This window comes from Salvelinus sp. IW2-2015, linkage group LG4q.1:29, assembly GCF_002910315.2.
Source record: "Salvelinus sp. IW2-2015 linkage group LG4q.1:29, ASM291031v2, whole genome shotgun sequence".
Classification (NCBI taxonomy): domain Eukaryota; kingdom Metazoa; phylum Chordata; class Actinopteri; order Salmoniformes; family Salmonidae; genus Salvelinus; species Salvelinus sp. IW2-2015.
This window is the reverse complement of record NC_036842.1, coordinates 87,809,397-87,835,770: the sequence shown is the minus strand read 5'-3', so window position 1 is coordinate 87,835,770 and position 26,374 is coordinate 87,809,397. Positions and strand designations below refer to the sequence as shown.

The following is a 26,374-nucleotide window of genomic DNA, read 5'->3' as shown; positions in this document are numbered from 1 at the left end:
CATTCAGTAACACCAGTAAGTTGCATTAGCATGGCATTCAGTAACACCAGTAAGTTGCATTAGCATGGCATTCAGTAACACCAGTAAGTTGCATTGACAGGTGCTTAAAACTGGAACGCTTAAATGGTGAAACTGCTACAACTTTATAGTCACTGGATAACGAGCTATAAGAAAACAGTTTGGGTCAGCATGATGAAAAGGCCCGCTCAGCTTCAAGCCTGACAAACTAAGCTACGGATCCTATGGTTCACCTCCTGTTTGCGCTGGTCCTTCTTGAGGGTGGCGATCTCTCGGTTCCTCCTGGACTCTGTCATCCTGTTCTTCTCCTGCTGCTCCTTCATCTGCTTCATCAGACGAACCTGCACAATACAGCACATTCACATTTAACTCAATATCAGTCTTGAATGACTTAACATTCCTAGTGGAGCGATGGAACTCAGCAGCGGACCCGGTTCTGGGCAGTTTGTTCGACTTCATTGCGGTCGATTCCTCCCATCAATATCAGTACAGTATCAATGCAGTACCAACAAACACCTCACAGTGGTTAACAGTGTCGTATCGTTCGTGGTTCAAGTACGTCTTCTTGCTACCTTTGTCTTCTTCATCTCTGTGACGTCCAGTTGGAGCTTCTTCAGCTGTGTCTCGTACTTGGATTGGTTCTTGAGCAGGCGTGCGTGTTCCTTCTGGGCTGACTGTAGCTTCTGTAGTTCCTTGTTCATGATGCTCAGCTTCTTCTCATACTCCTGTTTGATCTTCTTAGCCTTATCGTCGCTGCACGTCTCCACTGAGCCTAAGGGGGGGGGGGGGACCAAAGACAAAAGGGTAATTTTTAGACCCAAGGAATGCTCCTGTCCTGCTGTAACCCTTCACACCTGGTTCTATTAGTCAGCTGCTCACCAGGGGTCTTATCAACCCAAGGTGCTTGCAAATATACTCCAAACCTTGGCCTGCACCAGTTATCCTGCAAATGTTGGTAGTTATACATTTTGAACCTGGCAGATTAGTGTGTGTATCTCCACGCATATCACAGGACGTCTCTCCTTTTCTGACATAACTGCTTTAAATGATTCCTGCTACACAACAAATAGTAGTCTACCATTTATCAAAATCTCCCATTCAATAGCCAAGCATACAGGAAAGCCTTGACCGTATGAGACATTACGGCTATATTTGCTGTGTGATAGGGTTAGGTGCATGACATCATAGCCCATTTAATTTCAGAGCCTATACCAAGGCAGGAGATAGAAACACCATCATGTATTGATGAACAATATAATGAACAACAAGTTGTCTTTTGCAAAGAAGTGTGGGTTCTAACATTTATTTTTAAATTATTCAAAAGGACAATCAATCTTGTAGAATACGCAACCAGTGTTTGTCACTTGCTAGGCGGCACGGATGTTTAGTTTGGAGAAGTCACTGTAACATTCTGCCCACACCTCTACACACCTGGGATCAAATTTGACGTTGCGCTTTCTTTTAGGCACTATCATGGCCCAGTTTCAACATCTCCAAATCATACAGCAAATGAGGGTGTTTTCATTGCTATAAAAGGTGAATGGAGGGGTGTTATCCAGGCGGGACCGTTCACTACCGCACAAATATAATATGCCTCTGATTTATCAATGAAAATACAGCGCATTTGGGAAAATATTCCAACCTCTTCCCCTTTTCCACATTTTGTTATGTTACAGCTTTATTTTAAAAATTGATTAAATCGTTTCCCCCCTCATCAATCTATATACAATACCCCATAATGACAAAACAAAAACAGGTTTTAAGAATTTTATTTTTCCCCCATACGGAAATATCACATTTACATAAGTAGTCAGACCCTTCACTCAGTACTTTGTTGAATCACCTTTGGTAGCGATTACATCCTTGAGTCTTCTTGGGCATGATGCTATAAGATTGGCACACCTGTATTTGAGGAGCTTCTCCCATTCTTCTCTGCAGACCCTCTCAAGCTCTGTCAGGTTGCATGGAGAGCGTTGCTGCACAGCTATTTTCAGGTCTCGCCAAAGATGTTCAATCAGGTACAAGTCCGGGGACTGGCTGGGCCACTCAAGGACATTGAGACTTGTCCCGAAGCCACTCCTGCATTGTCTTGGCTGTGTGCTTAGGGTGGTTGTCCTGTTGGAAGGTGAACCGTTGCCCCAGTCTGAGGACCTGAGCGCTCTGGAGCAGGTTTCATTCAAGGATGTCTCTGTACTTTGCTCCGTTCATCTTTCCCTCGATCCTGACTAGTCTCCCAGTCCCTGCCGCTGAAAAACATCCACACCTGCCACCACCATGCTTCACCGTAGGGATGGTGCCAGGTTTCCTCCAGACGTGACACTTTCTCATGGTCTGAGAGTCTTTAGGTGCCTTTTGACAAACTCCAAGCGGGCTGTCATGTGCCTTTTACTGAGGAGTGGCTTCCAAATGGCCATTCTACCATAAAGGCCTGATTGGTGGAGTGCTGCAGAGATGGTTGTTCTTCTGGAAGGTTCTCCCATCTACACAAAGGAACTCTAGAGCTCTGTCAGAGTGACCATCGTGTTCTTGGTCATCTCCCTGACCGAGGCCCTTCTCCCCCGATTGCTCAGCTCTAGGAAGAGTCTTGGTGGGTCCACTGTGTTCTTGGGGACCTTCAATGATGCAGACATTTTTTGTTACCCTTCCCCAGATCTGTGCCTCGACACAATCCTGTCTCGGAGCTCTACGGACAATTCCTTCAACCTCATAGCTTGGTTTTTGCTCTGACATGCACTGTCATCTGTAGGAACTTATATAGACAGCTGTGTGCCTTTCCCAATCATGTCTAATCAATTGAATTTACCACAGGTGGACTCCAAGTTGTAGAAACAGCTCAAGGATGATCAATGGAAACAGGATGCAACGGAGCTCAATTTCAAGTCTCATAGCAAATGGTCCGAATACTTATGTAAATACGTTTTTTTTTTATTATAATTTTTTTAATACATTTGCAAAAATGTATAAAAAACGGTTTTTGCTTTGTCATTCTGGGGTATTGTGTGTCGATTAAATGAGGATTATAAAAATAAAATCAATTTTAGAATAAGGCTGTAATGTAACAAAATGTGGAAAAAGTGAAGGGGTCTGAATACTTTCTGAATGCACTGTATGTTGCGTATATGTTTTTTTACTAAATTCTGGCGTACGTGGAGATTCTAGTATTTGCGTGCGCCACAAATTATTGGGATTTATCCAACTTTCACACGCAAATCCTAGAATCTCCACGTACGGCAGAATATTTTAAGAAATGCACGCATGGTTGATAATTGAGCCCCAGGACCTCAAGTGATAAGCTGAATCAGGTATGTTAGAGTAGGGGGTAAAGTAAAATCCAGCTCTCCAGTGTAAGGTTGCCCCCCCTGCTTTAAAATCAACAGATGGAATCATCTGTTCAATTGCTTTCAGGTCACAGGTTCTAAAGAACCACAGCAAAATCAACACTCCAAACTCTTCACAGTGTCAACTGAAGCCAGTGACGGCCTTAGCCGTACCCCGTAGCTCTGCAGCAGTCCCACCTTTCACTTCCTACCGTGATAACGCTTACCCATGTTGTGTAGCACCCGGTCTCTCTCCAGCTGTGTGTCTCTAATCTTGCTCTGCAGCATCATCAGTTTCTGTTCATACTGCTGCTTGAGCGTGTGCAGACGGCGCTGGCTGTTCTCCAGTTCATCTATCAGCTTCTGCTTGATGGCGATCTCACACGTGATGTTGGCCAGGTCCGCCTGGAAGTTCTCTGGTGGGTGAAGTAGATTCACATGGGTTTCACACAGACAGACATATTTAGTAGCTCTCAACACAGTGATGTTGGCCAGGTCCGCCTGGAAGTTCTCTGGTGGGTGAAGTAGATTCACATGGGTTTCACACAGACAGACATATTTAGTAGCTCTCAACACAGTGATGTTGGCCAGGTCCGCCTGGAAGTTCTCTGGCTGAAGTAAAGTAAACATGGTGGCATATACTTTACCGTAGCTGTTACACACTCTTTCAAATAAAACATATTGCCTTTATTCAACCAAGTAAGTTAATGAAACAAATTTCTCTATCAAAAAACAATGTCTCATTTTGCAAGAATGTTAGTTACTTGATGCTACAGGGAGTCTCTAAAATAGATAGCACTCCAATATTTTTGTCTTACAACAAATCAATGAGTACATTTACATGCACACTAATAAATCGATATTAAACTGATTATGGCAGTAGGCGGAGTATGGCATTAGTCATGTAAACACCTTACTCTGCTTATCTTAATTGGCGTAAGGTCATAATCAAAGTAAGCATACGCCGATTAAAACACCTGGTTTCCTGAGCAACCTTTCAAACTATTAATACATGTAAAAGCTTAAATCGGCGTTCCAGCAGAGTATTTGATCTGAGTATGTGACAGCACCGGGTAGCACCAGCCTCCCTCTTAAGCTCAAGTAAAGTGAGTTCCGAAAAACTTAAAAGTATACATCTTAGAAATAGTTTACATACAAATGTTATATGTCCGTGGTAGAACGTTGATTTTGATTGGTGATTTTCTGAATTTATTTAAGTCCCATCAGGTAGCCTGATTTCAGATGTGTCCATGGAAACATGTCTATTAGGGAAATCGTTTTTGCAAAGCATGTACACGTTTTAAACAAACTATTATATTAATCTGACTGTCCATGTAACCCTACTCACTGACTCAAACATGGAGAGACATGTCCCTTCTATACATGCTATTTCTACGATTTGGCTATTTTACCTTTCTCATCTGACTCAGAGTCTGAATCATCAGAGCTCTCCTCCACATCCATCTCCTCCTCTTCCTCCTCCTCCTCTTCCTCCTCCTCCTCCCCATCCTCATGGTCACTCCCCTCCTGAGGTCACAAACAAAAATAGAATAGAAAATGATCAGCAAAATGGGGTGGGCAAAAACACTTCTCTTAATCCTGAGATATCATTGGACTAATATGTTGTCAAATGTACCATCTCAGGCTCGTCATTGGACCGCTCAGTCAGCTCTTTTTCCGTCCCTTGGCCTTGGTCATTGTCGGGGACTTCTTCCTTGACGACACTAGTCGGGGAGAACAGAGAGGCAGGGTGAGACAACATTGAACTGAGCAGACCAAAGGTTCAATAGTATTTATTTTCTAGAGGGGAAAAAAGACAACCGAAAGCATAATAGCATGACAGAATATGCAGCAGCACAAAAAAAAGTAAGTACAGTAATTATCTGTAAAGGAATCTGTTTTTTTAGTATCTTCCAAAATAAAGGGTGTTAAAAAAGCTAGAGATAAGGCCATTGGTGGTGCATGAAAACAGAATCAATAGCATTGTTTCCATCATATCAGCAAGTCGGGGTGAACAAACAAGTGAGCACAGAAAGAACTGAAGTTTTCCTTCTGGTGTGTCAACTGCCTGCTAAACAAAACAAAATGGCGGTTTAGAAGAAGCGAGGGATGGGAGTGGCAATGTGGTAAAGGGAAGGGGGAACCTGTGACAAACCTGCCATCCTCCTCCTCTACAAGCTCCTCCCTCTCTCTCTCTTCCAGCAGCTGCTGGAGCCTTCAGGGAAAGGTAAGGGTTGAAGGTCACAGGGGAGAGGTGACAAGGAAGGAACGAAGGAAGGAAGGAAGGAAAGAAATCAGGGAGTACAGAGAATTGGAAGGAAGAGAAGTAATAGGGAGAAACATGGGGATCACAAACTGTTACTCCCCATGGCAACACATTGAGGATATCCTGTACAATAATTGCCAGTGTAGTGGAGTTTGTTTTTTCCAAAACAAGAAAACAATAATTTGGTTCCATAACCACCATCTCTTATTACCTCTTCTTCTTCTTCCTCTCCTTCTTCTTGAGTTTCTCCAGATCTTTCTTGGCCATCTCGATGATGTCGGAGGCCTCCTTCTCGGGGGCCAGGAGGGCAGGGGAGAAGGTTCCGGGGTAGAAGGACTGGCGTGAGGAGGCACGGGACAGGTTCTTACGCAGGTTCTCATTCACAGACTCACTTTCCAGGAGTTTGGCTCTAGGGGGATAACAGTAAAGCTTATTGACAAATTTAACAAATTGAAATGACAAATGAAAGGTATTAATCTTAATATAGGGGAGACATTTACTTACCTGAGGTCCTCTATCTCTTTGATATAGCTCTGGATCATGTTCCCAATCTCTTCACTGCCTTCACCTGAATAAACAACACACGAAAACCTTAGGAAACACACTTACACACACACACAAAAACACACACACACACACACACACACACACACACACACACACACACACACCAACTAATGAACTGTTTAATGATGTGAGGGGATTGGCACAGACATTCGACAACACGAAAACCCCACCTCACATTCCCATATCTCCCAGGAGACATGCACACACCCCACTCACTGCCCTGGCGAGGACTGGTTGGCCTGGTCACTGAGGTACTGTGTGAGTCTGGCCCTCTGGGCGTCAAATGGTCTCCTGCATGGCTTTGACCCTGATCCTCAGGTTGCTGTTCTCGAGTCTGCAGCATGGTGTTTTCATGGACCATGTCGTTGATGCTCTCCATACACATTCCTCTCCCACTACGCTTACCCTACCAGGGAAAATAGGTTTAGATATAATTATAAGTCATAAGGGGAATTATTTTCTCTGACGGTATAACTCTTTTTCATATACTTCCGTTTTATTTTTTTATCCAGTTTTTCTCATATAATTGACTTTCTCACTCTCTCTATCCATAGCCCCCCCCCCCTCTCTCAGCCTCTCTCCTCCGTGTCACAATATTTGACCCTTTCCTCAACTCTTACTATGCCCAACACAACACGCAATTTTGGTCATGTAGTGTAAGTGCACCACATAATTTTTGCTCTCTCTCTCTCCCTCCCCCATCCCATCTCTCTTCCCTCTCCCTCCCACTCTCTTCCTCTCTCATCCCCCTCTTCCCTATCCCCCCTCCCTCTCCCTTCCACCCCATCCCTCTCCTCTCTCTCCCACCTCTCTCTCTCTCCATCCCCCTCTTCCCTATGCATCCATCTCTCTCTCCCTCCCCCACTCCCCATCTCCCACATCTCTCCACACCCCCTCTTCCCTATCCATCCCCATCCCTTCCCACCCCAATCTCTCTCCTCCCCCATCTCCTCCTCCTCTCTCTCCCTCTCTCTCCCTCCTCATTCTCTCTCCCCATCCCTCTTCCTATCATCCCCTATCCTTCCCACCCCCATCTCTCTCCTCCCTCTCATCTCTCTCTCTCCCTCATCTCTCTCTCTCCCTCATCTCTCTCTCTCCCTCTCTTCTCTCTCCCTCCCCACATCCTTCTTCCTCCCCATCTCCTCTCTCCCTCCCACATCTCCTCTCTCTCCATCACCTCTCCATCCCTCATCCCTTCTTCCCTTCATCCCCTCTTCCCTATCCATCCCTCCACCTCCAACTTCTCTCTCCCCCCCTCATCTCTCTCTCTCCCTCCACGCTCATCTCTCTCTCTCCCATCCCCTTTCCCTATCCATCCCCTCCACCTCCCTATCCCTTTCCACCCTCATCTCTCTCCTCATCTCTCTCTCCATCACCCTCTCTTCCTTATCCATCCCCCTCTTCCCTATCCATCCCCATCTCACTCCCCCCATTCTCACCCCCCCCCCCATCTCTCTCTCTCCCTCCCCATCTCTCTCTCTCCCTCCACATCTCTCTCTCTCCCTCCCACATCTCTCCTCGCCTCCCCACATCTCTCTCTCTCTCCTCCCACATCTCTCTCTCCCCTCCCAATCTCTCTCCCTCCCCCACATCTCTTGCTCCTCCCCCCACATCTCTCTCCTCTCCCTCCATCTCTCTCTCCCTCTCCACATCTCAGCGCTCTCCAGTAATCTTCTCTCCGTCTCCAATCCTCTCTCCATCACCCCTCTCCCCATCCCTCCATCCCCTCTTCATCCCCCTATCCCTCCCTCTCCCTTCCCATCCCTCCATCCCGCCCTCTCCCATCCCTCTCCCTCCCTCTCTCTTACGGTCCTGTACTCTATCAGTTCCATCTGTAGCCTGGCGATTTCTGTCCTGAGAGCAGAGATCTGCTGGGAGGCCTTGTCCTGGTTCACCATCACCTTGTTCTTAATGTTCCTGGCTCTGTTAGCGTACTTCAACGCGTTCAGGGTCTCCATGAAGTCCCGGTCAGACGGACTGATGCATGCTATCATCATCGTTTGGCTGAGGGTAATGGGAGAATTCAAATTAACATGGGCTCCTCACTTTATGCATTCAACAACATAACAGCTTTGCCTTGACAAGCCAATGACAAGTGGACTGAACAAGAAACAGACTGACACCTCAAAGCTGACTCTTAATATGTACAATTTGTATCGATTGACAAAATGCATTTAGTTTGACATGCACATCATACCAGATTACTATGACAACAATGCTTATAGAGAGAGGGAGAAAGGCCAGACCAATGGTAAACAGACCTGTTTCCACCTAGAGAGTCCTGTAGGAGCCGGGTGAGTTTGGAGTCTCTGTAGGGCACGTGCGTGGATCGCTTGCTCCTGTCTCCCAAAGCACTAATTACATTCCCCAGAGCAAGCTGCAGTTTGGAGGAGATGACCAAAAAAAACAGACATTGAAAGGTATTTTCAGAAAGATTCTCATTCGAGGAGTCTACTTGTGTTCATACTGGGCTGTCACGACTTCACACAGTATTTGCAAGGTACTGCTTTTAACCACTAGATGGCTCTTTACGGTTAAGAAATAAAATGATGCCTATTTTTAAAGGACTCATCTGACTTGATATAATATTCCTATATTGTATTTTGACCAGATCCCTATAGTGTGTTTGGGAAAAGGGTGGGTCAAAAGCTGTATACTACTATAGGGAATAGGGTCCATTTGAGACACAGCCAAACTCTCACCAGTCCACAGTTGATGGAGATTCCCTCCTTAGCTCGGTCTCCTGTAGCACCGGTTCTCTTCAGCCTTTCAGAACCGGCCAGGTCCACAAAGTGAAACTTGGCCGTCAGTGTCTCATACTCTTCCATCTCTGAGTTGCCATTAGCAATCCTGTTGTCAGTCTCGTTGTTGTCTGTCTCGTTGTTGTCTTTCTGTGAGGTATAAATAACAGGTAGCTTAGAGGTTAAGTGCATTGGGCCAGTAACCGAAAGTTTTCTGGTTCGAATCCCAGAGACGACTAGGTGAAGAATCATTCAATGTGCCCTTCAGCAAGGCACTTAACCGTAATTGCTTATGTAAGTCGCTCTTGATAAGAGCATTGGCTAAATTATCAAAGTGTACATGTAAATAACACCAAGATGGATGCCTTTGTTTCAGTACCAAGTCAAAAGCACTGTCCATGCCATTAGTGTAATATAACTTAGAATGCCAGTACCATAAACATAGAATGCCAGTACCATAAACATAGAATGCTAGTACCATAAACATAGAATGCTAGTACCATAAACATAGAATGTCAGTAATAAGAGCACTTTCTGTTAGAGGTCGACCGATTATGATTTTTCAACGGCAATACCGATTATTGGAGGACCAAAAAAAGCCAATACCGATTAAATCGGACGATTTTTATATATAATTTATAATAATGACAATTACAACAATACTGAATGAACAATTAACCCTTTTATTTTAACTAAATATAATACATAAATAAAATCTATTTAGTCTCAAATAAATAATGAAACATGTTCAATTTTGGTTTAAATAATGCTAAAACAAAGTGTTGGAGAAGAAAGTAAAAGTGCAATATGTGCCATGTAAAAAAACTAGCGTTTAAGTTCCTTGCTCAGAACATATGAAAGCTGGTGGTTCAATATCCCAGTTCTTCAATATTCCCAGTTAAGAAGTTTTAGGTTGTAGTTATTATAGGAATTATGACGCGTCGACTATTTCTCTCTATACCATTTGTATTTCATATACCTTTGACTATTGGATGTTCTTAAAGTCTAAATATTGCTGCTACATTGCACAACCTTCAATGTTATGTCATAATTATGTTAAATTCTGGCAAATTAATTATGGTCTTTGTTAGGATGAAACACAGTTCGCAACGAGCCAGGCGGCCCAAACTGTTGCATATAACCGGATTCTGCTGGCACTGAATGCAAGAGAAGTGACACAATTTCCCTAGTTAATATTGCCTGCTAACATGCATTTATTTTAACTAAGTATGTAGGTTTAAAAAAATAAACTTCTGTGTATTGATTTTAAGAAAGGCATTGATGTTTATGGTTAGGTCAATTTGTGCAACGAATGTGCTTTTTCGCAAATGCGCTTTTGTTAAATCATCACCAGTTTTGCAAAGTTGAAGTAGGCTGTGATTCAATGATAAATTAACAGGCACCGCATTGATTATATGCAATGCAGGACAAGCTAGTTAACCTAGTAATATCATCAACCGTGTGTAGTTAACTAGTGATATATGTGAAGATTGTTTTTTATAAGATAAGTTTAATGCTAGCTTGCAACTCGTGTAACAGGTGGTCAGCCTGCCACGCAGTTTCCTCACGGATTGCAACTCACGTAACAGGCGGTCAGCCTGCCACGCAGTTTCCTCACGGATTGCAACTCAAACGTAATAGGCGGTCATGCCTGCAACGCAGTTTCCTCACGTGATTTGCACTCACGTAACAGGCGGTCAGCCTGCCACGCAGTTTCCTCACGGATTGCAACTCACGTAACAGGTGGTCAGCCTGCCACGCAGTTCCCTCACGGATTCAATGTAATCGTCCATAATCAGCGTCCAAAAAGGCTGATTACCGATTGTTATGAAAACTTGAAATCGGCACTAATTAATCTGCCATGCCGATGAATCGGTCGACCTTTACTTTCTATAGATGTCATTCACATTAAACTAGCATAATGTAACATGATAGCGTAGGAGCGGCTGAGTGGCTATATGATTTCTGTAAAATGTCAAGGTTAGAAGTAACTCCAGTCACTGTCATAGCATGTCGTAACAGTGTCGTAACACGTGTCAAGAGTCGCCTCATAGCAACAAAAGAGTAGATACGGAATAAGATAGGAGTTGGAAAGCCAGCACAAAGGGACGGGCCCTCGGGCTAATGAATAATCTGCTCTTGTACGTACATTGTCGGATGCACAGACTCTGACTTGGCACAGGTGAATGGTGAAGATGGCGTGAGAGCGGGAGCTCTGGACGTTCATCTGGGTGCTGGCGGTGGTTCGACACAGAGCACCCAGCTTCAGACACTGCATCATCTGGGTGAGGAGACAGAGAGGAGATTGGACATGTCACCGCATAAAAGATCACTTACAGTGTTATTCCTGTTTTTACAGTCCTACATTGTATGTACACAGCCATACATTTCTTCTGGACCCCCAGACTATACATCCCGACGCACACACCTCTGCCTCGGAGGCTACCGTCCGTGTGGTCACCCCTACTGTGTAGATTCCTCCATTAGCGTCCTCGTGGATTTTTATGTGGGATTTCTGCGTCCGAGCTTCCAGGTCCCGTGTAGAGTCAAACAGATCCAGCACCTCCTCATTGTAAAGCTTAACCAGGACATACAGAAATACAATATTACAGTCTTATTTGATACCGTTCTGAATTCAGCACTGTGAAATTCTATGGAAATATCACACCTTCTAACAGTATGTTTTTATCCTATGCCAGAGTTCTGATATCACAACTATGCAATATCACATCTGATGATGTTATAGAGAGAGACAGAGTAGTATTAGTATTGGTAGAATGGACATTCCCATTCACTGTTCTGAGGCGGCTGGAGTGATCATTGCTTACAATATTGAAAAACCTGTTGATTTTCCAGCCATATCCTTTCTACTAACGCTATTTCTATGACAGATACAGTATATTACTCTGTCATAAAAAGGAGTAGACTCAGTCTGTCCCCATGAGGCTTCTGTCAGTATGACAAGCAAACACAACTGTGCAGTCATCCCGTGTTAACCCTTGCCACCCCAAACCGTGACCCTAACAAACCTGCTCCCACCCGCTGACAGCTGTCCACAGTCAACAGTCTGAGAAACTTATGTAGGAGACTAGAGATGGGAGCTAGTTAAATTGTGACGTGTCAACACAGACTGGCACCGGTGCTACGTAATCCTGGGGTTCTTGGTTACAAGAACGCCATTCTACTTGATAACGCCATTATCTACTTCTATAATGTTATAGAGTGAGGTTTTAAGAGATAGGGACATAACCACTCTCAGACACAGAGGATTACCTAAAATAATACACAAACAGCCATGTCAGGCTTACGTAGTGCCAGCCTACGGTTGATGTATTATTTGAAGTAATCCTCTGTGTCTGAGAGTGTGGTTATATCCCTATCTCACTCTATAACATATTTACAAGTAGAATGTTACCCATGTTGCCTGCCTCTGTGTCTCCTCTGTGTCTCCGTAGTCCATACCTCCAGGAACTGTGCGTTGATCTTGAACTCAGGCACGGGTCGTCCCTGCTCTTTAGCGGCCTGCTGGCGCTCCTCAATGCCCCTGAAGAGGTGGCTGACCGCCCGGGGTATGATGCCCAGCTCCTCTTCCCCGATGTTAACATCAAACCCTGTACCCATGGTGTAGGTCTTACCTGACCCAGTCTATAGGAGGAGGAAGAGGAAGATGAAGAATGGAAAAGGAGAAGAAAAAAGGAGGATAATATGAGGTGGCAGACAAGAGAGAGGAGGAAGGGGGAGAGGGGGAGGAGGGAGCAAAGATACAGACGAGGAAAGGAGGGGGAATGGGGGAGGGGATGAGCAAGGAGAGAGATAACGAGATTCATTTATTCAACTTAATTAATTAATTGGTTTCATTTAAATCTGCTGTGCTTGTAACCAAGTGGGAAGAATCCCAGGATTCTGCTGACTGGGTCAAACTGTTGGGACTGTGTTAAAGATGAATTAGTCCAGCACAGACTAGACAGACACATATCCTACCAAATGGCCTCTAGTCTGAGTAAAAACACAGGGTAAAACTGAGCTGAGCCGGGCCGAACCAGGCTACCGAGAGCCAGGGCCAACCACTGTAGCTACTGTACAGTATGGTAGAGAGACAGACAAGAAGTAGGTCACCAGTCACTGCAGCAGCGGTGGTGTGGAACAGATGGGGGGGAAGAGGAGTTCACATTAAAAAAATTATGAATATCTTAAGAGTTGTGTAGGCCTACTTAACTGCATCCCTTAAGACCCACCAGCACTAAAATCCCCTCCCATCAAACAGACTTTAGTTCTAGGAAGGCCCTATGAGAGAGCCTCAGCCGCCAAACTGCTTGAGGAGTAAGAACTGTTGAATAGGAAAAGAGAGGGAGAGAGTGTGTGCTTTAGTGGTGCTACTATAGATTCAGAGAGCTTTGTGAGGGCTTACAATGACAGAAGCACCTCCAATACTCTCCGAAACCTTTTATAAAAAATATATACGCACTCCAAGAGCTAAAAAGCATTCAACAAAAATACAGAATATATACATATAAAGAATATTGGAGGGGTCAATGTGTTTTCAGGACCTCACACAGGATTATCATACCAGTTCAGCCTTTGACTCGTGATCAAACAGAAGTTTTACATTACACAAATACCAGCCTTACAATGTCAGGCACAGTGCAAACTAGTGGAATATGGCACAACTGCTTTAGCCAACTGCATTCTGTAGATGGGCCCCAGAGTTTTCCCAGGTCATTTGACCTGACCAAGAAAAACCCTGGGCTATACACAAGAGTTCTGTCCTTCAACCCAAATATCAACACTTTGTGACCCCGGAGCCCCAGGTGTCAGTCGAGACAGGACTGTGTAGAGACTTGCCTGGCCATAGGCAAAAATGGTGGCGTTGTATCCTTCGAAGCAGCCCTCGATCAGCTTCTCAGTGCAGCTAGCGTAGATGCTGTCCTGACAGGAGTCCATGTCGAACACATAGTCGTAAGTAAAGGCCTTGTCTTTACCCAGCATCACCTGGGGCTCCCCTGGGGTCACAAACGTACAGATGTGACATCCCTCGATCTTCTCCCGGGCCAGTTGAGGACGAATCCTGGGGGTAGATAGAGAGGGGAAGGGAGGGAGGGGTAGATAGAGAGAAACAATGTCATTCAATGTCATTCAGTCAACAAGAGACAAACATACTGTAATTGGCCTAAAACCTACAGTACATTTGGAAAGTATTCAGACCCCTTAACCTTTTCCACATTGTTACATTACAGCCTTATTCTAAACTGGATTCAATATTTTTTTCTCTCATCAATCTACACACAATACCCTATAATGACAAAGCATAAACAGGTTTTTAGAAATGTTTGCTAATTTATATACAGTACCCGTCAAAAGTTTGGACTACTCATTCAAGGGTTTTCATTTTTACTATTATCTATATTGTAGAATAATAGTGATGACATCAAAACTATGAAATAACATGTATGGAATCATGTAGTAACCAAAAAAAGTGTTAAAACAGATCAAAATATATTTGATATTTGAGATTCTCCAATCTAGCCACCATTTGCCTTGATGACAGCTTTGCACATTCTTGGCATTCTTATGTAAATGTGATATCCCTGTTTTTTATTATTATGTGGTATTGTGTACATTGTTGAGGTAAACAAACAATTTAATCCATTTTAGAATAAGGCTGTAACATAACAAAATGTGGGAAAAAGTAATGGGGTCTGAATAGTTTCCTTATGTAAACGTAAGGCTGTTTTTAGTCAGTGTTCAATACGTACAGCAACATGCACCCCTGTTGATTTGAGTTGTTGTACTATTAAAATGTACACTTCAAACGAGGAGTTAACAATGGCATATTACCTTCACTTACAAGGCTACGAAAAGGCCAGTCTAGCAACAGGACGTATACAGTAACCGGTAGGGCTAAAGCAGGGTTTGGGCAACTTTGATAGGGGTGGGGGCCATACAAATCATAACACATCATGAGGGGCTACAGTGGGTCTCCGTACCCGCATCCCCCCTCCCCCACCACCACCTTGCGAACATTTTAGCGGCCCTCCTCGTGACAGCGAAGATTTTTTAAAAGTACATTCTTTAGTTGCTTTCCTGCAATTCTGAACATTTTGCCTTTTTTTAAAGCAAGTTTGCTGCATTTCTACACATTTTGCCACAGGATGGTGGCAAATGTTTGCAGTTTTAAGTACGATAACTGATTATCAATGGGCCCCACCCCGATTGGTAATTCGACCATGCTTACTACAAGTTTAGATAGATGTCCGCTAGACTAACTTAGCAATTTAAAATGTTTTGCTGACATGGGCTAATTGAGTGACTGCTGATGCACGAACAAATTTTGAAATTGCACCTTGTGTATTCTATTATTCTAAGTTTAGACCCCGACTGAGTTCCCCCCCACAAAAAATAAATGGGTCCGTGGGCCGCCAGTTGCCCATTCCTGGTCTAAAGCATTAGCTCATACGTCACGTCGTAACGCTACCCTGAATCTATGACCCAATACCCATAAAACATGCCTGCTGGCTTAACACAGCGCCCCCAGAAAGTATTCCTATCCCTCGACTTATTCCACAGTTGGTTGTTACAGCCTGAATTCAACATGGATTCAATAAAACTCATTCACACACATCTACACGCAACACCCCATGACAAAGTGAAAACATGTTGTTTTTAGAACATTTTGCACATTTATTGAAAATGAAATACAGAAATATCTCATTTACATAAGTATTCAAACCCCTGACTCAATACTTTGTAGAAGCGCCTTTGGCGATGATTTGAGTTTTGAGTCGTCTTGCGTATGTCTGTATCAGCTTTGAGTCATCTGGATTTGGGGATTTTCTCCCATTCTTCCTTGCAGATTATCTCAAGCTCTGTTATTAAGTTATTGCGTAGATTTTCAATGGGATTCAAGTCTGGGCTTTGGCTGGGCCACTCAAGGACTTTCACATTCTTGTTCTGAAGCCATTTCAGTGTTGCTTTGGCTGTATGCTTGGGGTCCTTGTCCTGCTGGAACGTAAATCTTTGCCCCAGTCTAAGGTCGTTTGCAGTTGAAGCAGGTTCTCATCAAAAATGTGCCGTTATTTGGCTCCATTCATTGTTCCTCTAGTCTCTGCTGCTGAAAAGCATCCCCATAGCATGATGCTGCCACCACCATGCTTCACAGTAGGGATGGTGTTTTAAAAAAATCTTTATTTAACTAGGTAAGTCAGTTAAGAACAAATTCTTATTTTCAATGATGGTCTAGAAACAGTGGGTTAACTGCCTTGTTCTGGGGCAGAACAACAGATTTTTACCTTGTCAGCTCAGGGGTTCGATCTTGCAACCTTTTGGTTACTAGTCCAACGCTCTAACCACTAGGCTACCTGCCGCCCCGTGTTAAACTGGTGATGAGCTGTGCCTGGTTTTCTACAGACATAGCGCTTCGCATTCAGGCCAAAGAGTAACATTTTTGTCTCATCTGACAACAGAATCTTCTGGCTCTAACCCTTATTTAGGCAGGTGTGTATCTTTCTAAATCATGTCCAAACAATCAACTTGGCCACAGGTGGACTCCAGTCAAGTTGTAGTGACATCTCAACGATGATTTAGGGGAATTGGATGCACCGGAGCTTAATTTTGGAGTGTCATAGCAAAGGGGTGTGAATACTTATGTAAATTAGATACTTTTCAATACATTGGCAAAAATGTCTAAAAACATGTTTTCACTTTGTCATTATGGAATATTTTGTGTAAATCAATTTTAAATTCAGGCTGTAACAACAAAATGTGGAATAAGTCAAATATGTATGAATACTTACTGATGGCACTGTCTGCATTTGTGTTTGTATGTCCGTGTGTGAGACTGAGTGTGTGTGAGTGTGTGGAGTACGAGTGTGAGCTAGAGATGCACTAAGCCCCAATGCTGAATGTCTATAATGCCCTCCTGATAGCTGGCCAACTGTCCCTGGATTATTAAACCTGATGTGAAATGCAGAGAGAAAGAGAGACCGTGCTAGAGGGCAAGAGAAACAATTTTTGATTGGCAGACAAAGAGAGCTAAAGACATAGAAGGTAAATACATACAGCTCTGTGTTTACATGTGCTGCCTGTACCATACCACTGCATTCCCAACCAGGTCTAAAACAGTGTTTACAATATATTGGAACAGCTTCTAATATATTGTATCTTCTGCCAGCCATTTTACACAAATGGGAGACGTTTATTCTTAGTGTACACAACTCCTCTGGTAAAAGGACTCCACTGTTACGGTCAAACTAACGGCTAAGAAAGTTCCTGCGTGAATATAAGGACTGTATTGTCCCCTGTGGGCACAGAAAACAATGTTGTGGTCGGTGCACAGTGCACTCACTGTGTCTGTGTGACACTGGATCCCACCATTACCACCAACGACCAAACCTGCTACAGGATTACACAGCCTGCTGGACAGAGGGAGGAATGGAGAGACGTAGGGACGGGAGAAGAGATAAGCCCTGCCTGAAGGTCATGGGGTGTCCGCTAGATCACAGTAATACAGGGTTATGACATGGTACAAGACAGGGGTGGAAGACCAATGCCAAACACTCCTGTTTTATAAGCCTGCATAAAATAGAATGTGGGGTAAACAAGGTCAGCAGAACATCAATCAGTAGGCCAGATTAATGAAATGGTTATGATTCTAGGAGCTGGTTCTACTGTGAAATAAAACATGAACAGAGCAAGCTCTATTTTAAAGAAGTATCAGGATTCTGTAGAATCATCCATATTTGACAACATGGCGGAGAAGACAGTGAGCGGGGGCAACAGTTAGGGCTGGGAATTGTCAGGGTCCTCACGATAAGATATTATCACGATACTTATGTGCCCCCCACCACCATTCTTGACACACACGGGAAACTGTTGACTGTGAAAAACCCAGCAGCATTGTAGTTCTTGACACAAACCGGTGTGCCTAGCATCTACTACCCATGCCCCGTTCAAAAGCACTTCAATCTTTTGTCTTGTCCATTCATCCTCTGAATGGCACAGATAAATAATTCATGTCTCAGTTGTCTCAAGGCTTAAAACTTCTTCTTTAACCTGACTCCTCCCTTTTATATACACTGATTGACGTGGATTTAACAGGTGACATCAATAAGGGATCATAGTTTTCACCTGGTCAGCCTGTCATGGAAAGAGCAGGTGTTCTTAATGTGTTGTATACTAAGTGTATGTCTGCTGCAGAGAGACGAGAGAGCATGACATAACAAGTTCTGATCAGTCATGGAAATAAAAGTGCAGAAAACAGGTTGGCTCACTATTTAAAATGATGGAGAACAAGCTATTAGATGAAACAATACTGGAGTTTTAGCACAGGTACAGTATAGCCGACTAGAGCTAGCTAACGCTACCTACAGTAGAAAATAAATACTTATTTTATTTACAAATCGATACTTGGAGACAAATATCTATATATCATTCAAAAATAATATTACGATAGTGTAACTGTATAAAACAATAGCAACAGTAACATAGGCCTAGCTTTAAATTCACTCAAAATCTGTTTGCGTGACATGATATAATACAAATACACAAATTCTAACAATTTAAAATAAGCTTTTAGGTTTAATTCTCTTTTGTTTTGGTTGTAGAAGAGAGAAAAAGGAGCCAACAAGTTATCAAACGTTTTATCCTCAAATTCGTTCCTCCTTGTCATTTAAGGCTGTCATAATGTATTAAGCACACAGATGTCAAGCCCAGAATGAAATCCATTTGCTGACATGCCAGTCTCAGAACAACTCCTTTCTACCAATTGAAGATTTCCTGCACACTCTAGAGAGCTAATCCTATTCCATTACCACAAGGGATGTCTTTGTTTCAGGCAGTTTAACATACTAATTTGCCATGTAATCCTACTGTTTCAAAACTTTGTTCTCCACCCCTCTCTCCCCAGGGCACATGGTCTCTCCCAAATATGTAGTGATCCCCTATCCCCTCCCACGTTTAGTGAGCCTTCTCAGTTTGGGTTGGGGGGGCAAGATAGAGAAAAGTTGATTTTTGAACACCTATGCCAATGTCTTTTTGTATTTTTTATGAATTCTTCAATGTTTCAACACAGAATTAAATACTGATATACTTTAATACTGTAAATGCTCCCGAGTGGCGCAGCGTTCTAAGGCACTGCATCTCAGCACAAGAGGCTTCACTACAGTCCCTGGTTCGAATCCAGGCTATATCACATCCGGCCGTGATTGGGAGTCATATAGGGCGGTGCACAATTGCCCCAGTGTCGTCCGGGTTTGGCCTTTATTGTAAATAAGAATTTGTTCTTAACTGACATGCCTAGTCAAATAGAATAAAACATTTATAAAAAAAGGCATACAAAATCTATTTTAAAACCATTGAATTAAAGTGATTGAGCCTCTATTAAAGGTTGTGTCTAATTTCAGCCAGTAGTTTTGAAAGTAACGCTCACGAGCCAAAACGGGCCCAGAAAATTGTGCACAATTGTGTACAACGTCATTGTTCTGGAGCCTTCATAGCGTGTGCCCGAACAGGAAAAAAAAACTGACGGGGGAACCTCAATACGATATTATCACAATACTTAGGTGCCGATACGATATGTATTGGGATTCTCACAATTCTGTGTGTATTGCAATTCAATACTGCATTTTTTTTTAGATTTGATGTTCCAAACATATTGCTCACTATATGCCTGATGCAGATAGACGAGAGAGAGCATTATAAAATGAGTTTGATCAGTCATGGAAATAAGTGCTGAAAACATGTTGGCTCACCATTTAAAAAGAAGATGGAGAACGAGCCATAGGATGAAAAATACCTGAGTATTGGCGGAGGTACAGCCGACTATCGTCAGCTAACGGTACCTAGCAGAAATACCTAGAGTCAAAGTATATATAAAATATCGTCCCAAAAAATATTGCGATTAGTAATTAGCGTTTTTTTCTCCCCATCACTACCCCTCAGTGAGAGACTATATTCACGATAGCTTTTAAGTTACATTCTTTCTTTTAAAAACTGTGGGGAAATTCTCCCCGGACCCCCAACTGCTTTTTAAATCGGAGCGATTAAGCTCATCAGCGATTTAAACCAGCTCAGAAACCAGCTATTTAACATTCAGCTTTGCAGCCAAAGTGAGGTCATTTTCTCAACCCAAAACATTTACAAGTCTGGTTGAAGTACTGAACACGCCCCAACCTGCTGTCTGTCCCCCCCCCCCCCCACCCACCACCACCCTGCCACTACTCCAGATCCACAGCACTCTTTCAATAAATCATTAAAGGCTGTTTGCATCGAGGGAGAAGATAGAGGGAGGAGACGTGGGGGTGAGAGGTTTCTTCAGCCTCATTTTCTGCAGAGCGAGCTGGATGCTAGAAGTTTAAAAGTTTAGTTTAATAAAGACTTCATTTGTGTTTGTGAAGGGCAGTGGCTGCTGTCTCACAGTCTGCAGTGTAGGCCTACTGCACTGTTCTTTGTGTTGCGCTGGGCGACTTCAAAGAAGGGAAGAGGTTGCCATGGTGACTGGTAATGGAAGTGGACATTAATAGAATAATCCCATCCCAGCAGGATATCATGATGCCACTAAACCAGTCTAAGTGACGGGACTCAAATGACACCCTATTCCCTATATAGTGCACTACATTTGACGAGGGTCCATTGGTTGGCGTCACTTAGCCTTGAGGTAGACAGGAGACAGACATCCTCGGCATCATCCTTTAGAGGCATCTGTAGCGTGTCTCTAATCTAATCTACTTAATTATGAGAATACTTGAGTTAGTATGTCTTGGTGAGTGACATTTGGAAACAACAACAAGGGGACAAAATAGTGGTGCAGATCAAAGTCTGTCTGTCTGTCTGCTTTGTTTGTGGCAGATTTCAGTTAGTGAAAAGTCCGAATGGCCTGCCTATGATATACATACAAAAGGGAAAAATGTTAATATAGACCGTATCCCCCCGTCACAACAACGTATAGGCCGTATCCCCCCTATGTCATAACAACAACGTATAGGCCGTATCCCCCCTATGACATAACAACAACGTATAGGTCGTATCCCCCCTATGACATAACAACAACGTATAGGCCGTATCCCCCCTATGACATAACAACAACGTATAGGCCTATGGCACAACAACAACGTATAGGTCGTATCACCCATCACAACAACAATGTATAGACCAATTCCTGTTAATCCTGCCTTCACCACCTCTAGTACACTGACATTGTTTTGGCAACACATCCCAAACATAACTGCCTTGCTCAATCTATAATCCCACACAGGTAAATACACACCTCTCTCTCTCTCTGAGTGAGAGAGGACAGCAGGAAACCAAACTCTTTCTGTTTTCCCTAAAAGCGGTTCTGGAAAGGAGAGGAAGAATGCAGAGAGGAGGACAGAAAGCTGCCTGTTTCAACACAGAACGTGCCACTAGTCAAATCAGAGAGACAAAGAATAACTGTCATTACAGGCCTTAATAATGACATTGCAATTTACACTAGAAGTGAAGAATTTTTTTCAGAAATAGCAAGAGATATGTTCTCTGATATTAAAATGTCTCCAAACCACATCTTTCTACAGAATATATCCCTCCAGAGCTCCCTGAGAGGATGGTGTTTATCCTGTTGCCATAGAAAAAAAGGTTGCCAAGGAAATACGGAACCCACACATGGAGGTTTAGTGCAGTGAAGCACGCATCCCAGGTGGAACATCCCTTTAACTACAGGTTCAGGATCAGATGGCCAATCCTCACCCTTTACGCTTGCTTAGGGGTGAATCCTAACTTCCACTTAAAAAGCAAAATTTTTACTTAAGTGGAAGTTAGGATTCACCCCTTAATTACAGAGCAGAGCAAACTAACTGAACCCAGACCAGCGCTGACGGGCACTTCCAGTCTGTTTGTGGATTAGCACGCAAGGCAGGGTCGGATAATGACCTTAGGTCAGTTAATTGGTTTCCCTTCAAGTTATGAAATGAAACGGTTAATTCGAGACAGACAGTGTGAGTCCTGGACTACACCATTTTTACATTTGAGTTATTTTGCAGACGCTCTTATCTAGAGCATACATTTTCATATTTGTTCATACTGGTCCCCCAGTGGAAATCGAACCCACACCGGAACCAGACAGTGTGAGTACTGGACTACAACGTTACAATAAAGGTAGACTGAAAAACAAACTCAGCATTGTGGCTTCAAGTGAGCTCTCACTTAAAGATCAGGATTCGGGGAGGATAAGATATCCTTGGTGACTATGGACAACTTCAACGGTATTTCTCCCTCTCTTTTCCCCTGGTTGACAACAGATGAGATGATTAACTCCGCCTAACCCTCCCCTCCGATGGGCACCCCTAATAATCACAGGCCAGGGTGGACTGTTTTGTGACCTCTGACCTACAGGAAGCAGTATTCAGTGTGCCTCAGAGAGACGCCTGTCTGGCCTGGTGCTGCACTCTGCTCTGACTTTTCCCTCTCCAGCCAGAGGGGTTGTTTTCTAGCTGTCAACAAATGGAAAATACAAGCACGCGCACACGCACACACACACACACACACACACACACACACACACACACACACACACGAGGGGAAAACAGAGGGAGAAAGTTTCCCCCTCCACCCTAACACTGGTGGTAAAACCTGCAGAAGTTGTCACTAGCCTTAACTAATCACAGAGTTATGGCAGCCTAAGCAACTTACAGCACATGACAGTGCTGGATCCTGGAACAACAAGCAAAGTTTCTCATGACATGACAACAAGACATGATCACCAGGTTGTCATTATCAATAACAAAGATATAAAAAAAACAGACATTGCAAGTTGTATAATGTGCAACAACATAATAACAGTTTAATAATCGAAAACAAACTCAGGGATGTCAATCAGCTGCAACTCACACAATGATTGTCACAATTTGATTAAAATGACATGGCGAGACGAAGGAAGAACAAAGCCCAATGCTTTCAGGGAATAGCGCTGCTTTTCCTTAGAAAAACGCCCCTGCCTCCCTCCACCCCAAGGCCCTCCAGGACATCAAGCTTGGGATCCACCTGCAGTCAACCGTGCTGTGTTGACAGAGGACTCCCATCTTTGTGTCAACAGTGGGCCAACCAGTGAGGGCTTGACACAAAAGCTAGGCCCAAAAAATGCAGACAGGGAGAGGTGAAAAAGACCACCATGTGAAGCTGCTTTCAGGCAACGAGACAGCCTAAACGTTGAAGTGGAAGTACACTGGAAATAGTCGGGAAGTGAACATAGATTAAAGAACACTTGCTTCATGTTACGAAACAATATACTTTTCTTTACAATGCATAGCACACACACAAATGGTAATTTAACATGACATGGTGATTCATCCTCGCAAGAAAGCTGTTTCACCTGATGGAAATGTACCACATCCACCCACACATCATGCATATGCAGATTCCAACAGTGTGTGTGTGTGTGTAGCTTGTGTGTGTAGCTACCAGTGTAAGCAGCAGGATAGGTGGACAGGACTCATTTGTATGGCCTGCCTCCAGCACGGCAAAAGAGACTGTATTTGTATGACATGGTAAGGCGAGTGGCAGACTGTGTGTGGGGGTGTGACAATATATGACAATATGACTACAGATGTGTGGAGGGGTGAAACTGAGTGCTTACGGTTATGGTATAGTAATCATATGATATTCAACTAGGCCAGGAATCTGCTGGCCCACAGATCAATAACACAAACTCAGTCGGGGTCTCAATTTACTGTTGCGAGTTAAAATAGTTCAAACACACAAGGCGAATTTTCTAAATTTGGTTGTGCATCAGCAATTTTTCTCTTGCTATGTCTTTCTCTTGCACTGATAGTCACTCAATTAGCCCATGTCAGCTAAACATTTTAGATGGGTAAATGAGTCTAGCAGGACAGCTACCTAAACTTGTAGTAAGCATGGTCAAATTTCTGGCCAAGGGGCCCCCATCACTCACTCAGTTATTATATTAAAAACTGCAAAATATCTCTCCACCCTTTGGCAAAATGTGTAGAGTTGCAAGAAATTAGCTGTAAAGTTGTTCTTTTTTTCTCTACGGCCCATGGCAAAATGGTTAGAAATTAACTCTAAAACGTTTAAGTTGGATATGGGTAGGACTGGCTATGACTACATGTGTTGGTATTAGAGGTCGACCGATTAATCGGAATGGCCGATTAATTAATTAATCTCCTTCCAGTTCTCTGCTGCCAATGGCTGGAACGAACTACAAAAATCTCTGAAACTGGAAACACATCTCCCTCACTAGCTTTAAGCACCAGCTGTCAGAGCAGCTCACAGATTACTGCACCTGTACATAGCCCATCTAGAATTTAGCCCAAACAACTACCTCTTCTCCTACTGTATTTATTTATTTTGCTCCTTTGCACCCCATTATTTATATTTCTACTTTGCACATTCTTCCACTGCAAATCTACCATTCCAGTGTTTTACTTGCTATATTGTATTTACTTCGCCACCATGGCCTTTTTTTGCCTTTACCTCCCTTATCTCACTTCATTTGCTCACATTGTATATAGACTTATTTTTCTACTGTATGTTTGTTTTAGTCCATGTGTAACTCTGTACTGTTGTATGTGTCAAACTGCTTTGCTTTATCTTGGCCAGGTTGCAATTGTAAATGAGAACTTGTTCTCAACTTGCCTACATGGTTAAATAAAGGTGAAATTAAAAAAAATTAAAAAAATAGTGCTGATTTCAAGTTTTCATAACAATCTGTAATCGGTAATTTTGGACACACCGATCATGGCCGATTACATTGCACTCCACGAGGAGACTGCGTGGCAGGCTGACTACCTGTTATACGAGTGCAGCAAGGAGCCAAGGTAAGGTGCTAGCTAGCATTAAACTTATCTTATAAAAAAACAATCAATCTTAACATAATCACTAGTTAACTACACATGGTTAATGATATTACTAGTTTATCTACCTTGTCCTGCGTTGCATATAATCAATGCGGTGCCTGTTAATTTATCATTGAATCACAGCCTACTTTGCCAAAAGGGTGATTTCGCGCATTCGCGAAAAAAAAAGCGCTGTCATTGCACCAATGTGTACCTAACCACAAACATCAAGGCCTTTCTTAAAATCAATACACAAGTATATATTTTTAAACCTGCACATTTAGTTAATATTGCCTGCTAACATGAATTTCTTTTAACTAGGGAAATTGTGTCAATTCTCTTGCGTTCTGTGCAACAGAGTCAGGGTATATGCAGCAGTTTGGGCCGCCTGGCTCGTTGCGAACTGTGAAGACTACTTCTTCCTAACAAAGACAGCCAACTTCGCCAAACGGGGGATGATTTAACAAAAGCGCATTTGCGAAAAAAGCATAATCGTTGCACGAATGTACCTAACCATAAACATCAATGCCTTTCTTAAAAATCAATACACAGAAGTATATATTTTTAAACCTGCATATTTAGTTAAAAGAAATTCATGTTAGCCAACAATATTAAACTGGGGAAATTGTGTCACTTCTCTTGCGTTCATTGCACGCAGAGTCAGGGTATATGCAACAGTTTGGGCCACCTGGCTCGTTGCGAACTAATTTGCCAGAATTTTACGTAATTATGACATAACATTGAAGGTTGTGCAATGTAAGAGGAATATTTAGACTTATGGATGCCACCCGTTAGATAAAATACGGAACGGTTCCGTATTTCACTGAAAGAATAAACGCTTTATTTTCGAAATGATAGGTCATTAATATGGTAAAATCCGGAAACTAAGGCTCGTATTTCTGTGCGTTATTATGTTATAATTAAGTCTATGATTTGATACTTGATAGAGCAGTCTGACTGAGCAGTGGTAGGCAGCAGCAGGCTCGTAAGCATTCATTCAAACAGCACATTCGTGCGTTTGCAAGCAGCTCTTCGCAATGCTTCAAGCATTGTGCTGTTTATGACTTCAAGCCTATCAACTCCCGAGATTTGGCTGGTGTAACCAATGTGAAATGGCTAGCTAGTTAGCGGGTGTGCGCTAATAGTGTTTCAAACGTCACTCGCACTGAGACTTGGAGTAGTTGTTCCCCTTGCTCTGCAAGGGCTTTTGTGGAGCGATGGGTAACGCTGCTTTGAGGGTGGCTGTTGTCGATGTGTTCCTGGTTCGAGCCCAGGTAGGGACGAGGAGAGGGACGGAAGCTATACTGTTACACTGGCAATACTAAAGTGCCTATAAGAACATCCAATAGTCAAAAGGTATATGAAATACAAATGGTATAGAGAGAAATAGTCGTATAACTACAACCAAAAACTTCTTACCTGGGAATATTGAAGACTCATGTTAAAAGGAACCACCAGCTTTCATATGTTCTCATGTTGTCACGTTCCTGACCTGTTTTTCCTTTTTCTTGTATTTATTTAGTTGGTCAGGGCGTGAGTTGGGGTGGGCTGTCTATGTGTGATTTTCTATGTTGGGGTTTTGTGTTCGGCCTGGTATGATTCTCAATCAGAGGCAGCTGTCAATCGTTGTCCCTGATTGAGAAT

At 43.1% G+C, this 26,374-nt stretch overlaps 1 protein-coding gene across 1 annotated transcript in view; it reads right to left on the bottom strand.

The window, feature by feature from the left end:
* Positions 1-26,374, bottom strand: part of LOC111962740 (kinesin-like protein KIF21A) — a 72,733-nt gene that overhangs the window by 37,984 nt on the left and 8,375 nt on the right. Inside the window, 17 exon segments of the mRNA XM_023986046.2 lie at positions 252-359; positions 591-790; positions 3,563-3,751; positions 4,748-4,862; positions 4,972-5,059; positions 5,813-6,010; positions 6,106-6,192; positions 6,400-6,449; positions 6,451-6,498; positions 6,500-6,574; positions 7,977-8,172; positions 8,430-8,545; positions 8,871-9,059; positions 11,059-11,190; positions 11,338-11,487; positions 12,372-12,554; positions 13,752-13,974. Of these exon segments, the coding sequence (XP_023841814.1) occupies positions 252-359; positions 591-790; positions 3,563-3,751; positions 4,748-4,862; positions 4,972-5,059; positions 5,813-6,010; positions 6,106-6,192; positions 6,400-6,449; positions 6,451-6,498; positions 6,500-6,574; positions 7,977-8,172; positions 8,430-8,545; positions 8,871-9,059; positions 11,059-11,190; positions 11,338-11,487; positions 12,372-12,554; positions 13,752-13,974 (2,347 nt within the window).